The sequence below is a fragment of the Rattus norvegicus genome, chromosome 2 (genome assembly GCF_036323735.1).
Source record: "Rattus norvegicus strain BN/NHsdMcwi chromosome 2, GRCr8, whole genome shotgun sequence".
Lineage (NCBI taxonomy): Eukaryota > Metazoa > Chordata > Mammalia > Rodentia > Muridae > Rattus > Rattus norvegicus.
The window spans coordinates 196,286,248-196,312,739 of NC_086020.1; the positions used below are offsets into that span (position 1 = coordinate 196,286,248).

Sequence of the window (26,492 nt, forward strand, 5' to 3'; positions counted from 1 at the left end):
AGTGGCCTTTAGATGAAGAGGTAGAACTCTCCGCTCCTCCTGCACCCTGCTACCATGCTTCTGCCTTGATGATAATGACAACCTCTGAATCTATACAATGCCTTTCCCTCCATGTAGTCTACATAAGAGAAACTCAAATCAAAGAGCTCCTCCATAGAACCCAGGTGAAGTCTTTGGCAGGACTTATGATAAGGAATTAACCCTAAGACTTTAACATTATGTAGATTTAAGTAGAGGGCAGAAACCTTGAAGATAGCAAAATTGAACTTCATATTTTCTGGTAATAAACTGGCTCTCTGAACTCCATGTAACAACACAGGCTCAGCTGTGAACAACTATCCTTTAATGTTTCTCTAGCTTTAAGTGTGGTTAAAATTGTGCTTTTCCCACAGAGTATCTGGTGATGTATTATGAACTTTGAGCAGAGTACAGCTATGTCCTTGGCCACCTGAGATAAAGCTGATTTGAGACAATGAGTATCTCAAAGCAGCAGAGACAACAGTAGAACAAAGATCCCTAACAAAAGTGGGTCTGGATTGATGCCTTTTTCCTGTTCAGGTTTTGGTTATTTGAGCCAAGTGATACTTTTGCTCAGACTCCCCTTTTGGATATTAGCAATCTGAATAACATAGACCATTGACCATTGCAGTTTTAATGAAATGTGAACAATAAAGTTATTCATACCTAAAAATGGAATTCACCATATGAACAAACTGAAAGAAAACAAATCACATTATTATCTCACTAGATTCTGAGAAAACTTTTGACAAAATCCAACCCCCTTTATGTTAAGTCTTGAGGGGATCAGGAATACAAGATGTGTACCTAAACATAATAAAGCCAACATATAGCAAGCCAATATCCTACATATATTAAGTAGACAGAAATTTAAAACAATTCCACTAAAATCAGGGACAGACAGATTGACTGCTTACTCTCTCCCTATCTAATTTAGTACTTGAGTGCCAGATAACCATGGCATAGTCCATAGTCCCCCAAAAATTGGGTAATAAGGAAGTCTCAAGGGAGGATGAATGGGTCTCACTCAGAAGAGGAAGCTAAATAATGATTGGGAGTGGATGCAGAGAGGGAACTGAGTAGGAGATGGAGTAAGGAGAAGAATGGGAATGGCGATCATGCATGCGTGTGTGTGTGTGTGTGTGTGTGTGTGTGTGTGTGTGAGAGAGAGAGAGAGAGAGAGAGAGAGAGAGAGAGAGAGAGAGAGAGAGCTAGTTGTGAATGAGAATGGAAATTGGTGGGAGGCATCTCTGTTGACTAGCTAGAGGCCTAGTATACAGGAGAATATGGGGAGTCTGTGGAGGTGACCCTAAGTGAGATTCCTTTCAGAGTGGGATATGGAGACTGAAGTGGTCACCTCCTGTGGCCAGATGGGACTTCTAGGGGGAAGAAAGGAGGACATCAATCCACCCACAAAACCTTCAACTAAAGATTTGTCCTTCCTACAAGAATTGCAAGGATAAAGATGTAGCAGAGACTGAGGGACTGATGACTGCCCCAACTTGAGACTCGTCCCATATGAGAAAGCCTACTCCTGACACTATTAATGATACTCTGTTATGTTTACAGATAGGAAACTAGTACTACTCTCTCCTTACAGGCTTCACCTAGCAGCAGATGGAGGCAGATGCAGAGACCCACAGTCAAACATCAGGTGGAACTCAGGGAGTCTTGTAGAAGAGTGGGGAATAGAAGTTAGTAAGCCAGAAGATTCAAGGACATTACATGTTGCCTACAGAGTCAACTAACCTGGACCATGGGTCTTTCAGAACCTGGGGCACCAACTGGGAGCATGCAGGATCTGGACCCAGACTACCTACACACTTGTAGCCAATGTGCTGCTTGGGTTTCATGTGGATCCCCTAACAAGTGGAGCAGGGGCTGTTTTGGTCTCTGTTTCCTGCCATTGAATTCCCTTCCCCCTACCTGAACTGCCTGGTTGGGCCTCTTGGAGAGACTGTGTCTATTTCTGTAGGGACTAGATACCTCAAGGTAGGGTGGCAACCAAAGAGGTTTCCCCTTCTTCTTAGAGAAGAATGAATTAGAGAGAGAGATTTGTAAGGGTGGGGTTGGGCAGAGAAGAGGGAGGGTGGGCTTTGATTGAGATATAAAAATTCTCTTTAAAAAAAGATGGAGCAGAAATTGAGGGAATGGCCAACCAATGACTGGCCCATCTCAAGATCCATCCTACGTAAGAGAGCCAACCAACTCCTCTTACTATTAATGATGCTCTGCTATGCTCACAGCCAGGAGCATAACCAGGCGTAACTTTTCTTAGAGACTTCATCCTGGAGCTGATAGAAGCAGCTGTGAAGGTCCACAGCTAAACAATAGGTGGAGTTCAGGGAGCCTTGTGGAAGAGTCGGGGTAAAAGTAGAGAGAGCTGGAGTGGACAAGATCACTACAAGAAGACCCACAGAGTCAAATATTCTGGGCCCATGGGGGTTTACAGAGACTGAATTACTGACCAAAGAGCATGCATAGGTTGGAACTAGGCCCCCTAAGCAGATGTGCTGCTTAGTCCTTATGTGAGTTCCCTAACAGTAGGAGAGGAGGCTGCCTTTGACTCTGCTGTCTGACTTTGGATCTCTTTCTCCTAGCTGGGCTGCCTTGTGTGGCATCAGTGGGAGAGGATGTGCTTAGTCTTGCTTCAACTGGATATCCCAGGGCATAGGAATACACAAGGGGGGGGGGCTTATCCTCCGTTGAGGAGAAGGGAGGGGTAATGTGGGAAGGTATTTGTAAGGTAGGGCTAGGAGTAGAAGAGGGTCTGGTGGCTGCGATCGGGATGTAGAATGAATATATAAATAAATTAAAGAAAAAAATCCTTTCCTGGTGGGTCTGCTATTGGCTTATAGTCATATCCTTCACCAAGCCTCAAAACACACACACACACACACACACACACACACACACACACACACACACACACACACGCACGCATGCACGCACGCATGCACGCACACACGCACGCACACACACACACACGCACACACACACACACACACAGGCACATACAACTACTACCATCACTACAACAAAAAATAAAACCAAAAAGAAAACTCCTTGTATTTGCATTTTTAATTTTTTTTATGGACCAGTAGAAAGAATGAAGTGAGGAACAAGAGGAAGTGCTATGTAAATGGAGACTGAAGTTATTCCTACTGTTAAGCTTCAAACTGTTCTTATCACATGTTGGGTGAAAGGAGTAGGAAAGGTTCGATAGATGCAGTTTCCAAATTTGTAAAATAAAACACACATGCCACCTTGCAGGGTAGTGTTAAGCATTAAACAAAGTGTTTGTGAAAAATCAAGACACTGATAAGCATTCTACAAATAATAATTGTAGAATATTTACACATGGGTTTTATCTTCAGTTGGACTCAAATATCTGGCATGTTATCTCATTTTTGTAATTCCTGAGCATTGAAGGCCTAGGGAAGAGTATTGACACGAGGCCCAGGCTAGCTATGATTAAGTAGTGAGTACTAGGCTAACCAGAATTATGCATCAACACCTTATACACAAAACTTAAACTATCAGAATGCCTGTCTAAAGCTGGACATGTCTAAATTTGTTATCCTGTTTTCACTTATGTCATAGGGATTTATCAAAACCCAAAGTTTTTGGCCCATGTTACAATAAGCTTCTTCCCTCCTGTTGCTTTCCCTATGGGTAGAACTTTTCCCACATGCTGGGTCTTTGGCTCAGATTTTATTTTCACTTTACAGCCTCTATTCCTAAAACTGTAAAATAGCTATAAAATAACTATATGAATTATACAGTGACTCCTTCCATGAATACACTTTATAGATCTGTGGCTCTCATAATGAGTGTTGAAGGATACAAAGCAATATAGTGATATTTTAATATAACAACTATCAGAGGGAAAATGGCAATGCAACAGATGAACTTCTGGCTTTATCAAAAATGTGTGCAAAATGGCTCATGTGTAGAAATCTATTCAGCTTCAACTTTACCAGTTACTGATAATAGGTAGTTTCTCCTTCTGAACTTAGGAAATTAATTGAGAAATTAGACAATGACCTTGAAAAGAAACACCTAGTGGATGAAAGACTGGAAGGAGGAAAGGGAGAAGGGAAATGATGTCATTATAATTAAAAAAATATAAAAGAAATAACTAAATAAATAACTCTCATTTACAGTCTATAAAAGGCAACGGACTCGAGGCACGTCTTCCTGTGTTCTCACGGTTGGTTCTGTTTGTGAGACCTGTAGCTCGACTTTGCTGATAGCAAGATGTCTTCAGGAAATGCAAAAATTGGGCATCCTGCTCCCAGCTTCAAAGCCACGGCTGTTATGCCCGATGGACAATTCAAAGATATCAGCCTAAGTGATTACAAAGGAAAATATGTTGTATTCTTTTTTTACCCTCTTGACTTTACTTTTGTGTGTCCCAGGGAGATCATTGCTTTCAGTGATAGAGCAGAAGAATTTAAGAAACTCAACTGCCAAGTGATTGGAGCTTCTGTGGATTCTCACTTCTGTCATCTGGCATGGATTAACACACCCAAGAAACAAGGAGGATTGGGACCCATGAACATTCCCTTGGTATCAGATCCCAAGCGCACCATTGCTCAGGATTATGGAGTCTTAAAAGCTGATGAAGGTATCTCTTTCAGGGGCCTCTTTATTATTGATGATAAAGGTATCCTTCGCCAGATAACAATAAATGATCTTCCTGTTGGCCGCTCTGTGGATGAGATTCTGAGACTAGTCCAGGCCTTCCAGTTCACTGACAAACATGGTGAAGTGTGCCCAGCTGGCTGGAAACCTGGCAGTGATACCATCAAGCCTGATGTCAATAAGAGCAAAGAGTATTTCTCTAAGCAGAAGTGAGCACTGGACCAGTTTTCTGGCAGACAGCTTTGAGCAGCCAGAAGAAATTTGTACTCTACACATGACGTGGTGTGATTCCAGATAAGCCTTTCCTACAAGGGCTGGGGGTGGTTAGCCTTTCTTCCACTATTGGTAAGGGGCAGACCATCTTATATCAGTCACAGAAACCAGCCTGTTAATCTGTTAATTCTCTCTCTCTCTCTCTCTCTCTCTCTCTCTCTCTCTCTCTCTCTCTCTCAAGTATCTATTAAACGTGAATTCTGTGAAAAAAAAGGCAACGGACTCAAATCCATATCAAGCATTAATCATGGGTTAATTGACAGGTTGCTTTTTTAGTTCTGTGCTATTAAATGCAGCAACACTCAAAACCAGTAATGCAGCTTCTTGTATTACAATATCAGAGATTAACAGGAAAGTCTCAAAATGATCACTAGGCCTCAAATGTGGAATATTTCTTTTGGTGTAGGTCTTGCTAATGGGCAGCAAGATAGGGAAGCTGTGGAGTGAGACTTCTGGGTGCAGAGGATGGGCCTGTCAAAACATGCTTTATAATCTTCAAGGATATTTATTACATTTGATAATTAATGTACTTATGGAAAAGAAAATTATAGTGACCGTCTTCTGTAAACACTGTATTCAATAAAGTAATGCCATAACTAGTGCACTCACATTAAATAGGTGATGCCTTCTTGATCTCATTTGTCACAGTTGGTTAACTATGTCTCCAGACTCTCATAGTAGCTCAGATTCCATAGACCTTTCAGATTTCTCCCTTTTCTTCTCCTTTCTCTTTTAATTTCTCCTCCAACTTCATTTTTTAAGTTTTATTTTTTGTGGATATTTTATGTATTTACATTTTAAATGTTATCCCCTTCCCCCCTTCTTCCATATCCCTCCCCCTGCTTCTATGATGATGTTCACACTCCCACTCACCCACTTCCACCTCAACACCCTGGCATTCCCCTACACTGGGGAAAGGAACGTTCACAGGAACAAGGGCTTTTCTTCCCATTGGTGCTGGACAATGACATCCTCTGCCACATATGTGGCTGGAGTCATAGGTCCCTCCATGTGTACTCATATGTTGGTGGTTTAGTTCCTGGCAGCTTTGGTGGGGTCTGGTTGGTTGATATTGTTGTTCTTCTTATGGGGTTGCAAAGCCTTTCAGCTCATTCAGTCTTTTCTCTAACTCCTCCATTGGGGTCCCCTTGTTCAAGTCCATTGGTTAGCTGCAAGTATCCTCATCTGTATCTGTAAGGCTCTGGCAGAGCCTCTCAGGAGACAGCTATATCCGGCTCTTGTCAACAAGCACTTCTTGGCATCAGCAATAATGACTAGGTTTGGTGGCTGCATATGGGATAGATCTCCGGATGACCTTTTCTTCAGTTCCTGTTCCACTCATTGTCCCTGTATTTCCTCCCATGAGTATTTTGTTGTCCCTTCTAAGAAAGCATGAAACATCCACATTTTGCTCTTTCTTCTTCTGGGGCTTCATATGATCCATTAATTTTTTCTTAGGTATTTCAAATTTTTGGGCTAATATCCATTTATCAGTGAGTGCATACCATGTATGTTCTTTTGTGATTGGGTTGCCACACCAAGGATGATATTTTCTAGTTCCATCTATTTGCCTATGAATTTCATGAAGTCATTGCTTTTAATAGCTGAGTAGTACTCCATTGTGTAGATGTACCACATTTTCTATATCCATTCCTCTGTTGAATGACTCTGGGTTCTTTCCAGCTTCTGGCTATTATAAATAAGGCTGCTATGAATATAGTGGAGCATGTGTCCTTGCTATATGTTAGAGCACCTTTTGGGTGCATGCCTAGGAGTGGCATAGCTGGGTCCTCAGGTAGTACTATGTCTAATTTTATGGGCACGTCCACACTGATTTCCAGAGTGGTTGTATCAACTTGCAATCCTATCAATAATGGAGGAGTGTTCCTATTTCTCCACATCCTCACCATCATCTACTATCACCTGAGTTTTTCACCTTAGCCAGTCTGACTGAGTATATAGACTTTTGCAATATGATCTGATTTTTTTTTGAATTTCTGAAAACATCCAGGGAATCCAGGACACGATGAGAAGATCAAACGTAAGGATAATAGGCATAGAAGAGTGAATATTCCCAACTTAAAGAGCCAGTAAATATGCTCACCAGAATTATAGAAGAAAACTTCCATCACTTAAAGAAAGAGATGCCCATGGACATACAAGAAGCCTACAAAACTCCAAACAGATTGGCCCAGAAAAGAAATCCTTCCTATATCATAATAGTCAAAACACCAAATCCACAAAAGAAAGAATATTAAAAGCAGGAAGGGAAAAAGGTCAAGTAATATATAAAGGCAGACCTATCAGAATTACACCAGACTTCTCATCAGAGACTATGAAAGTTAGAAGATCCTGGAATGCAAGGGTGTTGATGTGGGAGTGGGTGGGTGAGAGTGGGAGCATCCTCATAGATGCAGGGGGAGGGTGGAGAGAATATTGGAGAGAAGGGGAAGGAGATAAAATTTAATATGTAAATACATAAAATATCCAAGAAAAATAAAATTAAAAAATATTAAAAAAAGAAAAAAAAAGGAAAAGTTACTTTTGTTCCTATTGGGCATTAAACTTAGGACAGCACGCATGCTGGTCAAGTGTTCCATCACCGAGTATATTCTCCAGATATACTTGCCTGTGGAGAAAGATCTAATGCATAATATGAGGATTGGAGTCAATAGCAGTGTATTGTATCATGAACTTTCCTTTGTGAGTGGATTATTGCTATTTCCTTGGGGGAATGGATTTCTTTGTAAGACGATGGATGTGGTAGCTTCTTTCAATTGCATACTTTTATTAAGATATCATATTCTATTTACCTTAAATATATACAAAATCTATTTCAAAAGCTCTTCATATTGTACACTTTAAATAAATACAGTGTAAATAGTTTAAAAATTATTATCTAAATTTATCAACTTGGATATAGATGTCTCCTGAGAAACATAGCTAGAGCATATCAAATATAGAGGTGAATGCTAGCAACAAACTACTGAACTGAGAACGGGATCCCCACTGGAGGAATTAGAAAAAGGATTGAAAGAGTGGAAGGGGCTTGCAACCCTACAAGAACAACAATGGCAACCAACCAGAGCTCCCAGAGACTAAACCACTACCAGAAGACTATACATGGATTGACCCATGACTCCAACTGCATATGTAGCAGAGAATGGTCTTGTTGAGCACTAATGGAAGGAGAAGCCCTTGGTCCTGCCAAGGTTGGAGCCCCAGTGTAGGGGAATGTTGGGAGGGACGGGGTGTATGGGGAGGGGAACAATGTTATAGAAGAGGAGGAGATGAGATAGGGGACTTATGTCTGGAGAAACTGGGAAAGGGAATAACATTTGAAATGTAAATTAAAAATATCCAATAAAAAAGAAGAAAAAATTAAAAATTATTACTAATCTAAACACACACACAAACACACACATATATGTAATTTGTAACAGAGATCTAGACCTTTGCTCAACTGCTTCCCTGATAGAAATACCATTCAGGCCATAAAACTCAGCATGCAGACAGTACTACATGCCAAAATGAAGACATAACCCATCAAAATTCATAGTTATAGGATAATATACAAAGTACTAACCTTGCCTTTTCACTTCTGTAGTCTGTTTCTGACTAAATGTTCTTGTTGCCTGAAGTATATTAATTCAAGATATGTTTTTTGTGCTTAAAAGGTCACCCCAAGAACTGTTCAGTTCGTGCTACACTGGAATCCCAAACTCCCAGTGTATTTGCAGGCTGGCCAATTAAAAACTTTCTATTGGTTTAAAGTGGAGTACAGAGGTAAATAGAGAATTCTCAACCAAAGAACACAGAATGGCCAAGAAGCACTTAAAGAAATGTTCAACAACCTTAGTCATCAGGGAAATGCAAATCAAAACGACCCTAAGATCCCACCTTACACCAACCAGATTGTCTATGATCAAAAACACAGGTGATAGCAGATGTTGGTAAGGATGTGGAGAAAGAGGACTGCATGCTGGTAAGACCACTTTGGAAATCAGTCTATTGGTTCCTGAGAAAATAGGAAATCTATCTGAGGACCCAGCTATACCACTCCTGGGTATATACTCAAACAATGCTCCACATGCTCCACTATGTTCATAGCAGCCTTATTCCTATTCTTATTTCATAGCCAGAAGCTGGAAAGAACCCAGATGTCTCTCAACAGAAGAATGGATGCAGGAAATATGGTACATATTCACAATGGAGTACTACTCAACTATTAAAAACAATTTCATGAAATGCATAGGCAAATGGATGGAAGTAGAAAAATATCATCCTGAATGAGGTAACACAGACACAAAAGAACACACATGGTATGTACTCTCTAATAAGTGGATATTAGCCCAAAAGTCTACCATGCTCACTATACAACCACAGAACATATGGAGAATAGAAGGAAGGAAGACCAGAGTGTGGATGCTTCAGTCTTGCCTTGAGGGGGAACAGGACAATTGTGAGAGGTGGAGGGAAAGGGGTACCTGAGAGGGGGAAATAATGGGGAGGAAATGAGGATGGCAGCGTCAGAATTGGGAGGAGATGTGAGAGAGGTACAGGGGGTCAGGAAATCGAACAAAAATATGCAGCAGGGGCATGAGGAACTGGAGTTAGCCACCGGAGGGTCCCAGATACCAGGGAAATGGAAGGCTCCCAGGACCCAGTGGAGATGACTTTAGCCAAAATGTGCAGAGAAGGGGGAGATAGATCCTGTAGAGACCTCCTCCAGCAGATAGTCATGGACGCTGGTGGAGGAAAGGGGGCACCCACCCATCTGTCATCTTTGGACAGAAATGTTCCTGTCCAAAGGAAGAACAGGGACAAAAAATGGAACAGAGACTGAAGGAAGGGCCTACCAGGGACTGCCCCACCTGGGGAATCCATTATGTCTGCAAACACCAAACCGAACACTGTTGCCCTGGTCAAGAGGTGCTTGCTGACAGGAAACTGGAGGACTTCCTGAGAATGTCCAGCCAGCAACTGACCAATATAGATATGAATGTTTGGAGCCAGCCATCAGACTGGGTTCAGGAACCTAGTAGGGGAGCTGGCGGAAGGACTGGAGTAGTGGAGGGGGATTGAAACCTCATTGAAGAACAACATAGACTGACCTGACCACCCAGTTCTTTTAGAGTCTAGACCACCAACCAAGGAGTGTACCTGGAGGGATCCATTGCTCCAAATATATATGTAGCAGAGGATGGCCTTACTTGACAGCAGTGTGAGGGGAGGCCTTTGGTCCCAGGGAGGCTTGATACCCCAGCTAGGGGGATGCTGCAGTATTGGGGGTTGTGGTGGGTGGGGGAGCTCTCTCATACAGGCAAAGGGTAGGGGGACAGCTGATGTGGGATGGGGAGCTGGTGGAGGGGGTAATAGGGAAGTGGGATATCGTAGGATGGGGGCTTGGTGGAGGGAGTAACCAGGGAGTAGGAGGGAGGAACCTGGGTGGGTTAGGGGAGGCAGAAAGGAAAGGGGGAACATGATCAGGTATTAATGGAGGGAGCAGGAGTGAAACTCTGAGTGCCAGCAAAATGAATGGAAACAGGTAGGAGGCGGGGACCCTCTAGAAAGTACCAGAGATCTAGGAGGAGAGAAAGACTCTCAGGACTCAAAGGGAGGGACACTAGATAGCCCAACTATGAGGAGAGGAAAGTTGTAGAGTCCACCTCCAGGGGAAAGATAGGGCATCAAGTGGAGGCATGGGGTTGCCATTCCACAGTCAAAAACTCTGATACAGTATTGTTCCTGTCTAAAAGAACCGCAGGGACAAAAATGGAAGAGACACTGAGGGAAAGGATGTTCAGTGATCAGCCCAAATTGGGGTCCATCTCAAGAGGAGGCTCCAAGATCTGACACTATTACTGATGCTATGGTGTACTTATAGACAGGAATCTAGCATGACTGCCCTCTGAGAAGTCCAACAAATTCGTGACTCAGACACAGATACTTACACCCAACCAACGAACAGTAGTCAGGGACCCCTGTGGTTGAGTTAGGGAAAGGCTGAAAGAAGTTGTTGGGTAGGGTGACCTCATAGGAAGACCAGCAGTCTCAACTAACCTGGATCTCCAAGATCTCTTAGACACTGAGCCACCAACCAGGCAGCATACATTAGCTGGTAAGAGTTGACCCCCAAGACATATACAGCAGAGGGCTGCCTGGTCTGACCTCAGAGAAAGAAGATGCACCTAGCTCTGGAGAGACTTGAGGTCGCAGGGAATGGGAAGCCTGGCAGGGTGGCAATGGGTGGAGACATCCTCTTGGAGACAGGGGAGGAGGAATGGGATGAGGAACTGTTGAAGGGTGGACCAGGAGGGGGATAACAACTGGACTATAAAAAAGATTAAAAATAATTAAAAATAAATATTTACCTTTCTTAATTCAGTGACCAGAAACCACTGGCTTCTGGCAAGCAACACTTGCTGTTTAACAGTAAGGGATTAAGTAAAGACTTGTTTATCTGGCTCTTTGTTCTCTTCTTATAGGTCACTCTCTGATTTAGCTAGTGGGTCTGAGTTCATTAACTCTTTGGGAGCCAGAGAAAGCCACTCTCACAGAGAAAAACACTCTGAATCTTTATTGGTGAGAGAAAAAAGGGGGAACCCTTTCCTATTGTACCTTTTTATACTTTCTCAAGATAAAGATCACATGTCATTCCAAACATCTTTACATTCCAAAAGTTCCTAAAAAATCAAATAAGGAGATACAGCAGAAATGTTTATATGTATTTTCAGTAAGATCAGTTCCTAACTAACGTTCAATATCTATCTTCTAGCTTTACAAGTTTATTAAAAGTTTAAAGCAATACTTTTTATGTCAGCACAGTTTTGTCAAAAAAGAAAATTATCTGCCTTGTGACTCATTAGTTTTGAAGTTTTGTATAGGTACCTCAATGTTGCACAAAGTACTATAGGCAACTAAAGGACACTAACTGCAGGAGGAATAGTCTTTTTCAGGCAAGAGTACAACAGTTGATTATCTACTACCAAATGGCCAATACTGAAAACATGCATATAATAGAATTAAATAGACTGAGAAGGTTATATTTAGGAATTTATACATGTTTACACACACACACACACACACAGATACACATATGCCTATAACAACAATTAATAAAAATATCCAAATGTATTTGAAAGAGAGATAGAGGTGTCTATGGGAGGATTTGAAGAAAAGAAAGGGATGGGAGAAATGATGTAGTAATATAATCTCAAAAAAAGAAAAATACTATTTTGAAATTCCATCACACCCATAGTCAACATGACTACCATAGAGAAAACAAATGACAAAAAATACTGAATAAAATGTGGGGGAAAAAGGAACCATTGTACACTATTGGTATAAAGAATGTAAATTGGTACAGAAATAATAGAACTCAGCATGTAGGTTTCAGAAAAAGATAAAAATAAAGCTATAATATAACCCAGCCCAACCACTGGATGTGAACCCAAAAGAGTCACTGTGCTTCAGAGGCATGTCCATTCTAATCATTGCAATACTTCAAACAGCTGGAAAATAACATTGGCCAGATATACATCAACTGATGAATAGATAATAAAAATGTGGTACATATATGGAATATTTGTAGGGAAACGGACGAAACTGGAAAATAGACTAGTTAACCTAGTCCCATAGAGATGAATGCCATGTTTTCTATCATACACATGTTTTAGCTCTGGATTTTTAGATTTGTACATTTTACTTGGAATGTCTACAGAGGCCAGTAAGCTATAAATCACCTTCTGGGTTTGAGGATGGGCCTTAAAAAGAAGTAGAACCCATGTGACAGAACAGATGTGTTATGGAATTAAAGAGAAATTCTGCAAGTAGAGAGGTTTTAACTAGGATGAAATGGGGGCATGAATGAGAGAAGATAATATGTGTGTGTGTGTATGTATGTATGTATGTATGTATGTATGTATGTATGTACATATGTGTAAGGATCACTAATCCAAATTTAGGATGTATGAAAAACTATGTGGAAATATATTACTCGGTAACCTAATACACATAATTTCTCATAATAATTTTATTAATTATTTAAGAATTTCACATCACAAACTCCTAGCACTCTACTTCCTAGTCCTCCAAGGTCTGCCTTCCCACCCTTATGACCTTCCCACCCAAACAGAAGAGGAAGAAGAAAAGGAGGAGGAGAAGGAGAAGGTAGAGGAGGAAGAAGAATAGGAGGAAGAGTAGGAAGAAGAGGAGAAGGGAATGGGACCAATACACTCACAGAGTATTGTCAAATTCCTGATGGCCTGCCCTAAAGGAAAACTTAATCCTTCCCTACTTGGACCCCCATGAGAATCCATTAGTTGTAGAGAGCCACACTTCAGCATCCTGAGTAGTTTTTAGGAGTTCTCTTTGATGGTTTTCTGTTTAGGCTGTTGCTTTCTAAAGGGGTTGCGGTGCGATGGGAGTAGGGGTTGTCACAGAAGCTTTCTATGTTCATTTTTCACAACTATAATTCTGATGTCATCAATACAATGGGAAAAGTAGCCTCAACACCCTTTACCGTCAGGGGGAACACTGATCATGACTTCCACATGGTTTCTGGTGATAGCACAGATCATGGATTTCCACATGGTCTTCCATATCAGCTTTCTGATACAGACCACAGACACCAACACAGTCCTCTGCTGCTACACAGACCACAGACACCATCATAGTCTTTGTCAGAAGCACAGGCCAAAGGCATAAGCATAGTTTCAGATGGAAACACAGGACACTCACATCAACAAGCCCCCACCCTCTCTCAAGTAACATGGCTTCAGGCAGCAGTACAGACCAGGGACATTAACATGGCCTTTAGAGGTGGTAGGGGCCTCAGATATCATCATAGGTTCTCGCTGCAGTTGAATCATGAACACAGACATGACCCTCAATTTTGACAAGGACTATGGACATTAGCATAGCCTCAGGAGGCAGCTAGAGCAGGGACATCTGAATAGTCTTCATGCTAGAGACATCAACATGGCTCCCAGGTTCTGGAAGACTATGGACATCTGCAAGAACCTTGAACTTCAACAGGGCCTGGGGCAGCAGACCGCAGATATCCAAGTAACCTTCAGTGATCGCATAGACCAGAGAGCCCTTTTGAAGAGGTACAATCCAGAGAATGAGTAATTCTTCATCTTGGACATGTTTGTTGCTTAGAACCAGAGCAATCATGCATCTGGGCAGTATGTTGGGGCTGAGTCAGAGTGCAAGCTCCGGGCTTTCTCTCATACCTATCACCACCTTTGAATCTCTAGTTCCACCTCTCTCCACTGTTCTCTGTTCCATTCCTTTACCTTTCCCACCTCTCTATTTAATATTTGTTTATTGTAGTGGCATTGGAAACTGGAGTGTGTAATACAGCATTTCATATGTATAACATACACACATACATACATGCATGCATGCATACATACATACATACATACATATATCACACACACACACCACACAACATGCATACACACACATACACACACAGACAGGGTGTCAGGGGCAGTTTTTGTGTCAGTTCCTTGCCCTCAATATGATGTCTGCCAACCTGAAGCTCACCAGGCTCGACTTTTATGCTGTGGCCTGCTGGCAGTACTGCTGCCCCACACTCTGTCCCCTAGGAGGACAATGGGCAGCTCCAGCAGCTCCATGTTAGAGGCTGGTTGCCCTTTGGGCCTAGAGGTAGCCCTATTCAGCAGTGACCTGTTTCTGCAGGAGCATCAGGCTGGCACACATCTCCCTGTGTTTTGTGTCAGTGGCCCCAGGGCTCTTCAAGAACAACTTGCATTTGTAGTCTGGGTACAGATTTATAATTCTCTGCCATCTTTCCATCCAATTTTGTGACTCCACAATTTAAAAGTTCTTCTCACAAGACTTGTTTTCCTCCCACTTAATTGTTTTGGAACTATTGCTTGTCCTACAGACTCCTTTTCTGCTTCCCTATCACCCCTCAGAGCCTTCATGGGGCTCTCAGATTCCCTGGACCTCTGTGGCTTTTACTGCCACTTTTTTATTGTTTCATTTATTTACATTTTAAATGATACCCTTTTCTGGTTCCCCCTGTAAGAGTTCTTCACCCTATCAACCCTCCTCTGAGAGGGTGCTCCCCGCCTCCTCACCTGCACACCCAAAGCTCCCCATTACCTGGGGCATTGAGTCTCTACAGGACAGCACATCCTTTTCCACTAAGGTTAGACAAGACCGTCCTCTACTACCTATGTGCAGGGGACCATGGGCCAGCCCATGTATGCTTTTTGGTAAATGGCTTCATCTCTGTGAACTCTGTGGGGTCTGAGTTAGTTGATACTGACACTTTTGTGCTTTTCCTAAAGATCTCATGTTTGTGGATGATGTTTCCAGAAGCCATAGGTTAAATGAACAAAAATTTCAGTCCTAACCATGGGTTATTTCCTATGGTTGTTAATCAGGAAGGCCATGATACTCCCTGAACAATTCAGGCTATTGCCATTGCTCTTGGTCACCCACTAGAACTATATTGTTAGTTCTTTTTGCTGAAGAAATTACATCCTTTGTCTGTAGGGCACAGAGAAATCAAGTTGGAACTAGGCTGGAAACGTCCAGCTTTCATATTGTGCTGTGTAGGTTGTTGGTGAAGAAAAGCTCTTCCTTTTACAAGCAGTAGGAGATATATGCTTTAATACTGGTCTGTCAGGCAAGATGGTTTCATTAGTACCAGTGTGAGGTGACTGTTATGGGGTTAACCAGTGGCGTTGTGGTTGGATTTGAGGCCAGTATTACAGGAGAGCCTTTATGTTTGGTACAAATCAAGAGTTTGGAAAACCTGTTTCTATTGTTTTGCAAAATGGAAATGGTGTCAGACTGCCTTCTAAATGTTTATGTTTATAGCTATGAATTCGTGCAATAGTCAGGAATAATGAATAAAACATTTTGTCTAAAGTAGAAATCTGCTAGAAGGAATGGTAAATCAGGATTAATTTCCCACTCATAAATTCTTAAACCAAATTACCTTATAGTTTTAACACTTAAGTAAAGGAATAGGGAGAATGTTTAGGAAGCAACCTTTAAAGAGGAAAAGTTCTTTAGGCACAGATTGTACCTTTCACAGATTGTGAAAGTTCCTTAAAAGAAAACAAAAGAAAAGCAGCTAATCATTTCCAAGGGCTTTTGATGTTTACTTTCTAATAACATTCTTTTACGCCAGGCATGAAATGTCCACAAAATGAAACAACTTCAGTATATGAACAGGTGTTTGTCCACCTTGGGAACTGCCAAAAAAGCAATTAAGTTTCAAGGTTGTTTCTGTTGGTCTACATGACACTTTTAAGGGGACATGGTGTTAGTTTGTCCATATAGGTCAGGAAAGGTGATGATAGAGGTGAGAAATCTGAGTAGGTATGTCTGCAGGGGAGATCTGTGAATTTAGTGATTAGTCATGCACACATTTTGCTTAAGCCCTGACCTTTTAGAAACCCTTGTGATAACTAGGCACTCAGGTGGTATAAAAAGCCATTTGAAGTTCTGCTGGAGCAGTACTGAAGACAACATGGCCAAGCTCATTCTTGTCACAGGTGAGTCTGTAGTCAGAGCTAGACCTTTGGCCTTGCTGTGTGTCCTTTCCTCTTAGGATCTCATAACCAGGAAACAGTCAGTGTGTGATACCTCTGACCTTTTCATTTCTTTCTTCTCATTGCAAATGTTCTTTCCTCATACGATCAGCCTTTCTCTTGCTCTCTAGCATGGTGCTAAAAGAAAGTCTCATTGTCTTTCAGTACTTGTCTTTTTTTCTGTCATTTCTAGCCATTCATTTTCCTACACATCTTCCTGTACGACCTGCCTTAAATTGCTATTATGTTTATTTACTTCTCTGTAAGTAGGAAATAGCTCCTTTAGAGATAAAACAAGAACAAAACCAACCAACCAACCAACCAAACAAACAAACCAGTAGCAATATATATATATATATAGAGATATGCAAGTTTGCTTTGCTTTCTTTTGAATTATTTATTTTCTTTTATAATCCTGCTGAGATGATGATAACATGTCACTCCCAGACATTGCATAAGTGGTTGATTTAGTAGTTCCTTAGAGCCAATTCATGTCTAAAACTTACAAGCTACTCTAAATTTGTGTTTTAAAAACTTTGTTATGCTCTGAAGCCTTTTTCAAAGGTATTCTAAAGCCTGGTATATAAAAGATGCTGAGATAAGTGGCCCAGTTCTCTTGACAGTGATTCAAACTTGTGGTCCCCACACTCAAGTGGCACGAAGTTCTCTAGATCCAGGGCAGCTTCACTCAGAGTAGGCATCACATTTACAAAAATTATGGTGCAGAATGTAGAATAGGATAGTGACCATTTTTGACCAAATGGTAAAGTGTAGATCAAAGAATGTTTACTGAAAAGATCACCCCTTTACACAACTGAAAAGTTTCACTTGGGCTGCCACAACACATGGTAAGCAGGATGGACCATAAAGCTCTAGAATTATATCCTAGACGATTCAGGCAACTGCTTCAGAATAAATATCTGTTTTCTGTTTCTAGGTCTGGTTCTTCTGCTGAATGTTCAGCTGGGTAAGTTGCTGATTCCATGTTTTACTTTTGACAAAACAACTACCATAAAGCTTAAATATCTTAATTTGTACAATGCAACTGTCTGATTAATAAAATTAAGTAAAAATACATTCCAGAATTATTATATTTGGAAAAAGGTACCAGGAGATAAAACATATTAGAGACATGGGTTTGCCTTATGGCAGGAGTAGACTCTTAACTCAGCTGTTACTGCTAGTCTTTATAGTGTGACCACCTAAGAGTTGTAAATTCTCAGCCACTGGTTTTTATAGGACCACTGAGCTTCATGAACTATGGTCATTTTTGTTTCAAGATCCCCAAATGTATTTTTATCATCTCTTGATTTATGTGTAAGAGTGTTCACAGTAGACACTTACACTTAGAAATCAGGGCTCTGAGGCATGGAGGGAAACAGAAGCAGAACTCAAACTGCTTTCACAGTACCAAATACACCAGAACATCATACTTTTTCCTGATCACCACAGGGTCTGCCTACAATCTGGTATGCTACTTCACCAACTGGGCCCAGTATCGGCCAGGCCTGGGGAGTTTCAAGCCTGATGACATTAATCCCTGCCTGTGTACTCACCTGATCTATGCCTTTGCTGGGATGCAGAACAATCAAATCACCACCATAGAATGGAATGATGTTACTCTCTATAAAGCTTTCAATGACTTGAAAAACAGGTAAAAGAGAGGGGTAAATAGATACCTACATTATAACTTTTGGATCAGTAGTTACTAGCACCACTGCTTTTGAAGATGTTATTCCTAACTGAAAGATTTGTGATATGTAACAGATCAAAGCTCGCTTGCTCTATCTATCTATCTATCTATCTATCTATCTATCTATCTATCTATTTATCTATCTATCTATCTATCTATCTATCTATCTATCTATCTATCTATCTATCTATCTATCTATCATCTATCTAATTTACTTATTTTAAAATTAATTTTAAGAATTTGTATAATGTATTCAAATCATACTATTGTCTTCCCAAGCCCTCCTAGATGCTCCCCTTTTCTCTACCTATGCAACCTAGTGTCCTTGTTTTTGTTTTAAATCCATTTTTGATATAATTAGTGCTGTCAATATATTTTTGGGTATGTGGGCATCCACTGCAGTAAAGTTTAGTAAGGTTTACCTACTAGGAGTCACACCCTTCAAAAAAACAGATCTCCCAGAGGCTATCAATTGGCACTAGTGGCTTCAGATAGGGATAGGACCTTTTGCCAACCTTCCCTTTCGTGATAATATTCTGTCTGCCCTGAGGTTGTGGATATGTTGGTACATGCTGTTATAACTACTATGAATTCATATGCACAACTTCTTGAGTATGGAAAACACTTTTCTTGTAGTCTGCTGTCTCTGTTTCCTACAGTCTCTCTACCCTCTCTTCTGTAATTATTCCATTTCATTTTTGGCCTGGTCCACATGACGAAACTCATATGTGGCATCATCACCAGGGTAAGGACCTTCCTTGTTATGTTTTTGTTGACACAACCACGTGCATGTATTGATGTTCTGAAATAAGTACAAACTGTGGTGTGGTTCATATGAAAATTAGCAAATATTCTTCACATGTTTTATGATAAAACATTTTAAATAAACTAATGCTTTTTAAAATACTACACAGTGCTAGGAATTATAGAAACAATGTTTAAAGATGAGCTCTTGAACTTTTTCTTCCTCTTTCACTAAAGTTTGTATTTGTTAAGCAACATCTCTTTAATCCTCCCTTCTACTTCTTAAATCTGGTAACTTCAATATGTTAGTTTTGCTTCATTATATTATATTTTGCTATGCTTGGCTGTTATATCTTAGAAGTGTGTTCTTTTGTAATGAAAGACAGAAATAGAGTATATCCAAGGGGAGGGGGAGGGATGAAGGAAAACTGAAAGGGGTAGAGGGAGGAGAAGCTATAATCAGGATATTTGTATGAGAAAAGAATTTATTTTTCATAAAAGGAAAAATCCTTCCATCTACTTTTGTGAGTTCAAATATTTTAGAATATTTTGCTTATGATATTTTTCTCATGATATGTTGTTATTCTGTGCCTTCTTTCAGATAACACGTTATCTTTTAGATTTAAAGATGTTATATTTCACTCCTTTTATGATTAAATAATATAACTCATTGCATGTCATAGCACATACTGTCTTAAAACTTTATTCTTTGATGGACACTTACAGTAATTGGATAACCAAAATGAATACTACACTGAATATGAAAGTGTTAGTGTCTGTCTGAAGCATTAGTTTTGCTTCATTATATTATATTTTATTTTACTATGCAAATAAATAATTCTTAATAAGCAAAACTTATTAAGAATGTTGCTAGGCTTTACCTTTAAATTTATTCAGGAATCTCCTCACTTATGTATAATGTCTACAGACATTTACATTACACCAACTTCATTCAAATGTTTTCCGTATTCTCTACATAATTGACAATACCTGTTATTTACCCCTGTTTGGTAAGAAACACTATGAATAGGATTTTAGTTTGCATTTATCTTATATGTAATGAATTATCTCTTTTTATATACCTTGGGGCGTTTATACACTTTTAGAAAAATGACTACTCAGGGTTTTGCTCATCTTAGAATTAGGTTACTTTTTTCCTTGTTACTGAGCCAAGTTCTTGATATATTTGTGTCAGCCCATGTCTGCTTCTCCCTCAAGGAAACCAGGCCTATTGTACACTGGCTGGAGGAAGGGATGCTTAACCGGCACAGGTCCATGCTTTGCAACATCTCAGTAGGCAATGAGTGTATGGACAATATAAACACTAAGAACAGCTTCAGAGAACTGGTTCATTTATTGGGGGTGGCGGTTGTGGGAAAGGGCTATTTATGCCGCTGGGGAGGTGGCCAGGGTCTCTGGGGCAAGGGTTGTGTGTCTCTGACTCATTGACCAGGCTAGGGGTGTTAGATGATTCATCTGCATACCCAGGGGCTGTAGGGGCTGGGTGTGTGTAGGGAAACCTTATGAAGTCAGACAAGGAGTGAAGCTTGATAACTGTCAAGGTAATAAATTCTTTTTTTTTTATTTTTATTTATTTATTTTTTTTATTATCTTGAGTATTTCTTATATACATTTCAAGTGTTATTCCCTTTCCCGGTTTCCGGACAGACATCACCCTCCCCCCTCCCCTTCCTTGTGGGTGTTCCCCTCCCAAACCTCCCCCCATTGCCACCCTCCCCGCATAGTCTAGATCACTGGGGGTTCAGTCTTAGCAGGACCCAGGGCTTCCCCTTCCACTGGTGCTCTTACTAGGATATTCATTGCTACCTATGGGGACAGAGTCCAGGGTCAGTCCATGTATAGTCTTTAGGTAGTGGCTTAGTCCCTGGAAGCTCTGGTTGCTTGACATTGTTGTACTTTTGGGGTCTCGAGCACCTTCAAGCTCTTCCAGTTCTTTCTCTGATTCCTTCAACGGGGGACCTATTCTCAGTTCAGTGGTTTGCTGCTGGCATTCGCCTCTGTATTTGCTGTATTCTGGCTGTGTCTCTCAGGAGCGATCTACATCCGGCTCCTGTCGGTCTGCACTTCTTTGCTTCATCCATCTTGTCTAATTGGGTGGCTGTATATGTATGGGCCACCTGTGGGGCAGGCTCTGAATGGGTGTTCCTTCAGTCTCTGTTTTAATCTTTGCCTCTCCCTTCCCTGCCAAGGGTATTCTTTTTCCTCATTTAAAGAAGGAGTGAAGCATTCACATTTTGATCATCCGTCTTGAGTTTCCTTTGTTCTAGGGATCTAGGGTAATTCAAGCATTTGGGCTAATAGCCACTTATCAATGAGTGCATACCATGTATGTCTTTCTGTGAGTGGGTTAGCTCACTCAGGATGATATTTTCCAGTTCCAACCATTTGCCTACGAATTTAATAAACTCGTTGTTTTTGATAGCTGAGTAATATTCCATTGTGTAGATGTACCACATTTTCTGTATCCATTCCTCTGTTGAAGGGCATCTGGGTTCTTTCCATTTTCTGGCTATTATAAATAAGGCTGCGATGAACATAGTGGAGCACGTGTCTCTTTTATATGTGGAGGCATCTTTTGGGTATATGCCCAAGAGAGGTATGGCTGGATCCTCAGGCAGTTCAATGTCCAATTTTCTGAGGATTCTCCAGACTGATTTCCAGAATGGTTGTACCAGTCTGCAATCCCACCAACAATGGAGGAGTGTTCCTCTCTCTCCACATCCTCGCCAGCATCTGCTGTCACCTGAGTTTTTGATCTTAGCCATTCTCACTGGTGTGAGGTGAAATCTCAGGGTTGTTTTGATTTGCATTTCCCTTATGACTAAAGATGTTGAACATTTCTTTAGGTGTTTCTCAGCCATTCGGCATTCCTCAGCTGTGAATTCTTTGTTCAGCTCTGAACCCCATTTTTTAATAGGGTTATTTGTTTCCCTGCGGTCTAACTTCTTGAGTTCTTTGTATATTTTGGATATAAGGCCTCTATCTGTTATAGGATTGGTAAAGATCTTTTCCCAGTCTGTTGGTTGTCGTTTTGTCCTAACCACAGTGTCCTTTGCCTTACAGAAGCTTTGCAGTTTTATGAGATCCCATTTGTCGATTCTTGATCTTAGAGCATAAGCCATTGGTGTTTTGTTCAGGAAATTTTTTCCAGTGCCCATGTGTTCCAGATGCTTCCCTAGTTTTTCTTCTATTAGTTTGAGTGTGTCTGGTTTGATGTGGAGGTCCTTGATCCACTTGGACTTAAGCTTTGTACAGGGTGATAAGCATGGATCGATCTGCATTCTTCTACATGTTGCCCTCCAGTTGAACCAGCACCATTTGCTGAAAATGCTATCTTTTTTCCATTGGATGGTTTTGGCTCCTTTGTCAAAAATCAAGTGACCATAGGTGTGTGGGTTCATTTCTGGGTCTTCAATTCTATTCCATTGGTCTATCTGTCTGTCTCTGTACCAATACCATGCAGTTTTTATCACTATTGCTCTGTAATACTGCTTGAGTTCAGGGATAGTGATTCCCCCTGAAGTCCTCTTATTGTTGAGGATAGCTTTAGCTATCCTGGGTTTTTTGTTATTCCAGATGAATTTGCAAATTGTTCTGTCTAACTCTTTGAAGAATTGGATTGGTATTTTGATGGGGATTGCATTGAATCTGTAGATTGCTTTTGGTAAAATGGCCATTTTTACTATATTAATCCTGCCAATCCATGAGCATGGGAGATCTTTCCATCTTCTGAGGTCTTCTTCAATTTCTTTCCTCAGTGTCTTGAAGTTCTTATTGTGCAGATCTTTTACTTGCTTGGTTAAAGTCACACCGAGGTACTTTATATTATTTGGGTCTATTATGAAGGGTGTCGTTTCCCTAATTTCTTTCTCGGCTTGTTTCTCTTTGTATAGAGGAAGGCAACTGATTTATTTGAGTTAATTTTATACCCAGCCACTTTGCTGAAGTTGTTTATCAGCTTTAGTAGTTCTCTGGTGGAACTTTTGGGATCACTTAAATATACTATCATGTCGTCTGCAAATAGTGATATTTTGACCTCTTCTTTTCCGATCTGTATCCCTTTGAACTCCTTTTGTTGTCTGATTGCTCTGGCTAGAACTTCAAGAACTATATTGAATAAGTAGGGAGAGAGTGGGCAGCCTTGTCTAGTCCCTGATTTTAGTGGGATTGCTTCAAGTTTCTCTCCATTTAGTTTAATGTTAGCAACTGGTTTGCTGTATATGGCTTTTACTATGTTTAGGTATGGGCCTTGAATACCTATTCTTTCCAGGACTTTTATCATGAAGGGGTGTTGAATTTTGTCAAATGCTTTCTCAGCATCTAATGAAATGATCATGTGGTTCTGTTCTTTCAGTTTGTTTATATGATGGATCACGTTGATGGTTTTCCTTATATTAAACCATCCCTGCATGCCTGGGATGAAGCCTACTTGATCATGGTGGATGATTGTTTTGATGTGCTCTTGAATTCGGTTTGCCAGAATTTTATTGAGTATTTTTGCGTCGATATTCATAAGGGAAATTGGTCTGAAGTTCTCTTTCTTTGTTGGGTCTTTGTGTGGTTTAGGTATAAGAGTAATTGTGGCTTCATAGAAGGAATTCGGTAGGGCTCCATCTGTTTCAATTTTGTGGAATAGTTTGGATAATATTGGTATAAGGTCTTCTATGAAGGTTTGATAGAATTCTGCACTAAACCCGTCTGGGCTCTTTTTGGTTGGGAGACCTTTAATGACTGCTTCTATTTCCTTAGGAGTTATGGGGTTGTTTACCTGGTTTATCTGTTCCTGATTTAACTTCGATACCTGGTATCTGTCTAGGAAATTGTCCATTTCCTGAAGATTTTCAAGTTTTGTTGAATATAGGTTTTTATAGTAAGATCTGATGATTTTTTGAATTTCCTCTGAATCTGTAGTTATGTCTCCCTTTTCATTTCTGATTTTGTTAATTTGGATGCACTCTCTGTGTCCTCTCGTTAGTCTGGCTAAGGGTTTATCTATCTTGTTGATTTTCTCAAAGAACCAACTTTTGGTTCTGTTGATTCTTTCTATGGTCCTTTTTGTTTCTACTTGGTTGATTTCAGCTCTGAGTTTGATTATTTCCTGACTTCTACTCCTCCTGGGTGTATTTGCTTCTTTTTGTTCTAGAGCTTTTAGGTGTGCTGTCAAGCTGCTGACATATGCTCTTTCCTGTTTCTTTCTGTAGGCACTCAGCGCTATGAGTTTTCCTCTTAGCACAGCTTTCATTGTGTCCCATAAGTTTGGGTATGTTGTACCTTCATTTTCATTAAATTCTAAAAAGTTTTTAATTTCTTTCTTTATTTTTTCCTTGACCAGGTTATCATTGAGTAGAGCATTGTTCAATTTCCACGTATATGTGGGCATTCTTCCCTTATTGTTATTGAAGACCAGTTTTAGGCCGTGGTGGTCCGATAGCACGCATGGGATTATTTCTATCTTTCTGTACCTGTTGAGGCCCGTTTTTTGACCAATTATATGGTCAATTTTGGAGAAAGTACCATGAGGAGCTGAGAAGAAGGTATATCCTTTTGCTTTAGGATAGAATGTTCTATAAATATCCGTTAAGTCCATTTGGCTCATGACTTCTCTTAGTCTGTCTACATCTCTGTTTAATTTCTGTTTCCATGATCTGTCCATTGATGAGAGTGGGGTGTTGAAATCTCCCACTATTATTGTGTGAGGTGCAATGTGTGTTTTGAGCTTTAGTAAGGTTTCTTTTACATATGTAGGTGCCCTTGTATTTGGGGCATAGATATTTAGGATTGAGAGTTCATCTTGGTGGATTTTTCCTTTGATGAATATGAAGTGTCCTTCCTTATCTTTTTTGATGACTTTTAGTTGAAAATTGATTTTATTTGATATTAGAATGGCTACTCCAGCTTGCTTCTTCTGACCATTTGCTTGGAAAATTGTTTTCCAGCCTTTCACTCTGAGGTAATGTCTGTCTTTGTCTCTGAGGTGTGTTTCCTGTAGGCAGCAGAATGCAGGGTCCTCGTTGCGTATCCAGTTTGTTAATCTATGTCTTTTTATTGGGGAGTTGAGGCCATTGATATTGAGAGATATTAAGGAATAGTGATTATTGCTTCCCGTTATATTCATATTTGGAAGTGAGGTTATGTTTGTGTGCTTTCATTCTCTTTGTTTTGTTGCCAAGATGATTAGTTTCTTGCTTCTAGGGTATAGCTTGCCTCCTTATGTTGGGCTTTACCCTTTATTATCCTTTGTAGTGCTGGACTTGTAGAAAGATATTGTGTAAATTTGGTTTTGTCATGGAATATCTTGGTTTCTCCATCTATGTTAATTGAGAGTTTTGCAGGATACAGTAACCTGGGCTGGCATTTGTGTTCTCTTAGGGTCTGTATGACATCTGTCCAGGATCTTCTGGCCTTCATAGTTTCTGGCGAAAAGTCTGGTGTGATTCTGATAGGTGTGCCTTTATATGTTACTTGACCTTTTTCCCTTACTGCTTTTAATATTCTTTCTTTATTTTGTGCGTTTGGTGTTTTGACAATTATGTGACGGGAGATGTTTCTTTTCTGGTCCAATCTATTTAGAGTTCTGTAGGCTTCTTGTATGCCTATGGGTATCTCTTTTTTTAGGTTAGGGAAGTTTTCTTCTATGATTTTGTTGAAGATATTTACTGGTCCTTTGAGCTGGGAGTCTTCACTCTCTTCTATACCTATTATCCTTAGGTTTGATCTTCTCATTGAGTCCTGGATTTCCTGTATGTTTTGGACCAGTAGCTTTTTCCGCTTTACATTATCTTTGACAGTTGAGTCAATGATTTCTATGGAATCTTCTGCTCCCGAGATTCTCTCTTCCATCTCTTGAATTCTGTTGGTGAAGCTTGTATCTACAGCTCCTTGTCTTTTCTTTTGATTTTCTATGTCCAGGGTTGTTTCCATGTGTTCTTTCTTGATTGCTTCTATTTCCATTTTTAATTCCTTCAACTGTTTGATTGTGTTTTCCTGGAATTCTTTCAGGGATTTTTGCGATTCCTCTCTGTAGGCTTCTACTTGTTCTCTAAGGGAGTTTTTTATGTCTTTCTTGAAGTCCTCCAGCATCATGATCAAATATGATTTTGAAACTAGGTCTTGCTTTTCTGGTGTGTTTGGATATTCCGTGTTTGCTTTGGTGGGAGAATTGGGCTCCGATGATGCCAAGTAGTCTTGGTTTCTGTTGCTTGGGTTCCTGCGCTTGCCTCTCGCCATCAGATTATCTCTAGTGTTACTTTGTTCTGCTATTTCTGACAGTGGCTAGACTGTCCTATAACCTGTGTGTCAGGAGTGCTGTAGACCTGTTTTCCTGTTTTCTTTCAGCCAGTTATGGGGACAGAGTGTTCTGCTTTCGGGCGTGTAGTTTTTCCTCTCTACAGGTCTTCAGCTGTTCCTGTGGGCCTGTGTCTTGAGTTCACCAGGCAGGTTTCTTTCAGGGGAAAAGTTGGTCCCACCTGTGGTTCCAAGGCTCAAGTTTGCTCGTGGGGCACTGCCCAAGT

At 40.5% G+C, this 26,492-nt stretch overlaps 2 protein-coding genes and 1 pseudogene across 2 annotated transcripts in view; 2 read left to right on the forward strand and 1 right to left on the reverse strand.

Moving 5' to 3' along the window:
- Chia-ps1 (chitinase, acidic, pseudogene 1) overlaps nucleotides 1-26,492 on the reverse strand; it is a 242,906-nt pseudogene that overhangs the window by 101,515 nt on the left and 114,899 nt on the right.
- On the forward strand, nucleotides 4,208-5,151 carry Prdx1l1 (peroxiredoxin 1-like 1). The gene has a single exon (NM_001408808.1). The coding sequence runs from the start codon at nucleotides 4,279-4,281 to the stop codon at nucleotides 4,876-4,878; it is 600 nt and encodes a 199-aa protein (NP_001395737.1). The 5' UTR covers nucleotides 4,208-4,278; the 3' UTR covers nucleotides 4,879-5,151.
- Chia (chitinase, acidic) overlaps nucleotides 16,440-26,492 on the forward strand; it is a 42,163-nt gene continuing 32,110 nt past the window's right edge. Inside the window, 3 exon segments of the mRNA NM_207586.2 lie at nucleotides 16,440-16,487; nucleotides 17,461-17,490; nucleotides 17,976-18,177. Of these exon segments, the coding sequence (NP_997469.1) occupies nucleotides 16,463-16,487; nucleotides 17,461-17,490; nucleotides 17,976-18,177 (257 nt within the window). The 5' untranslated portion in view covers nucleotides 16,440-16,462.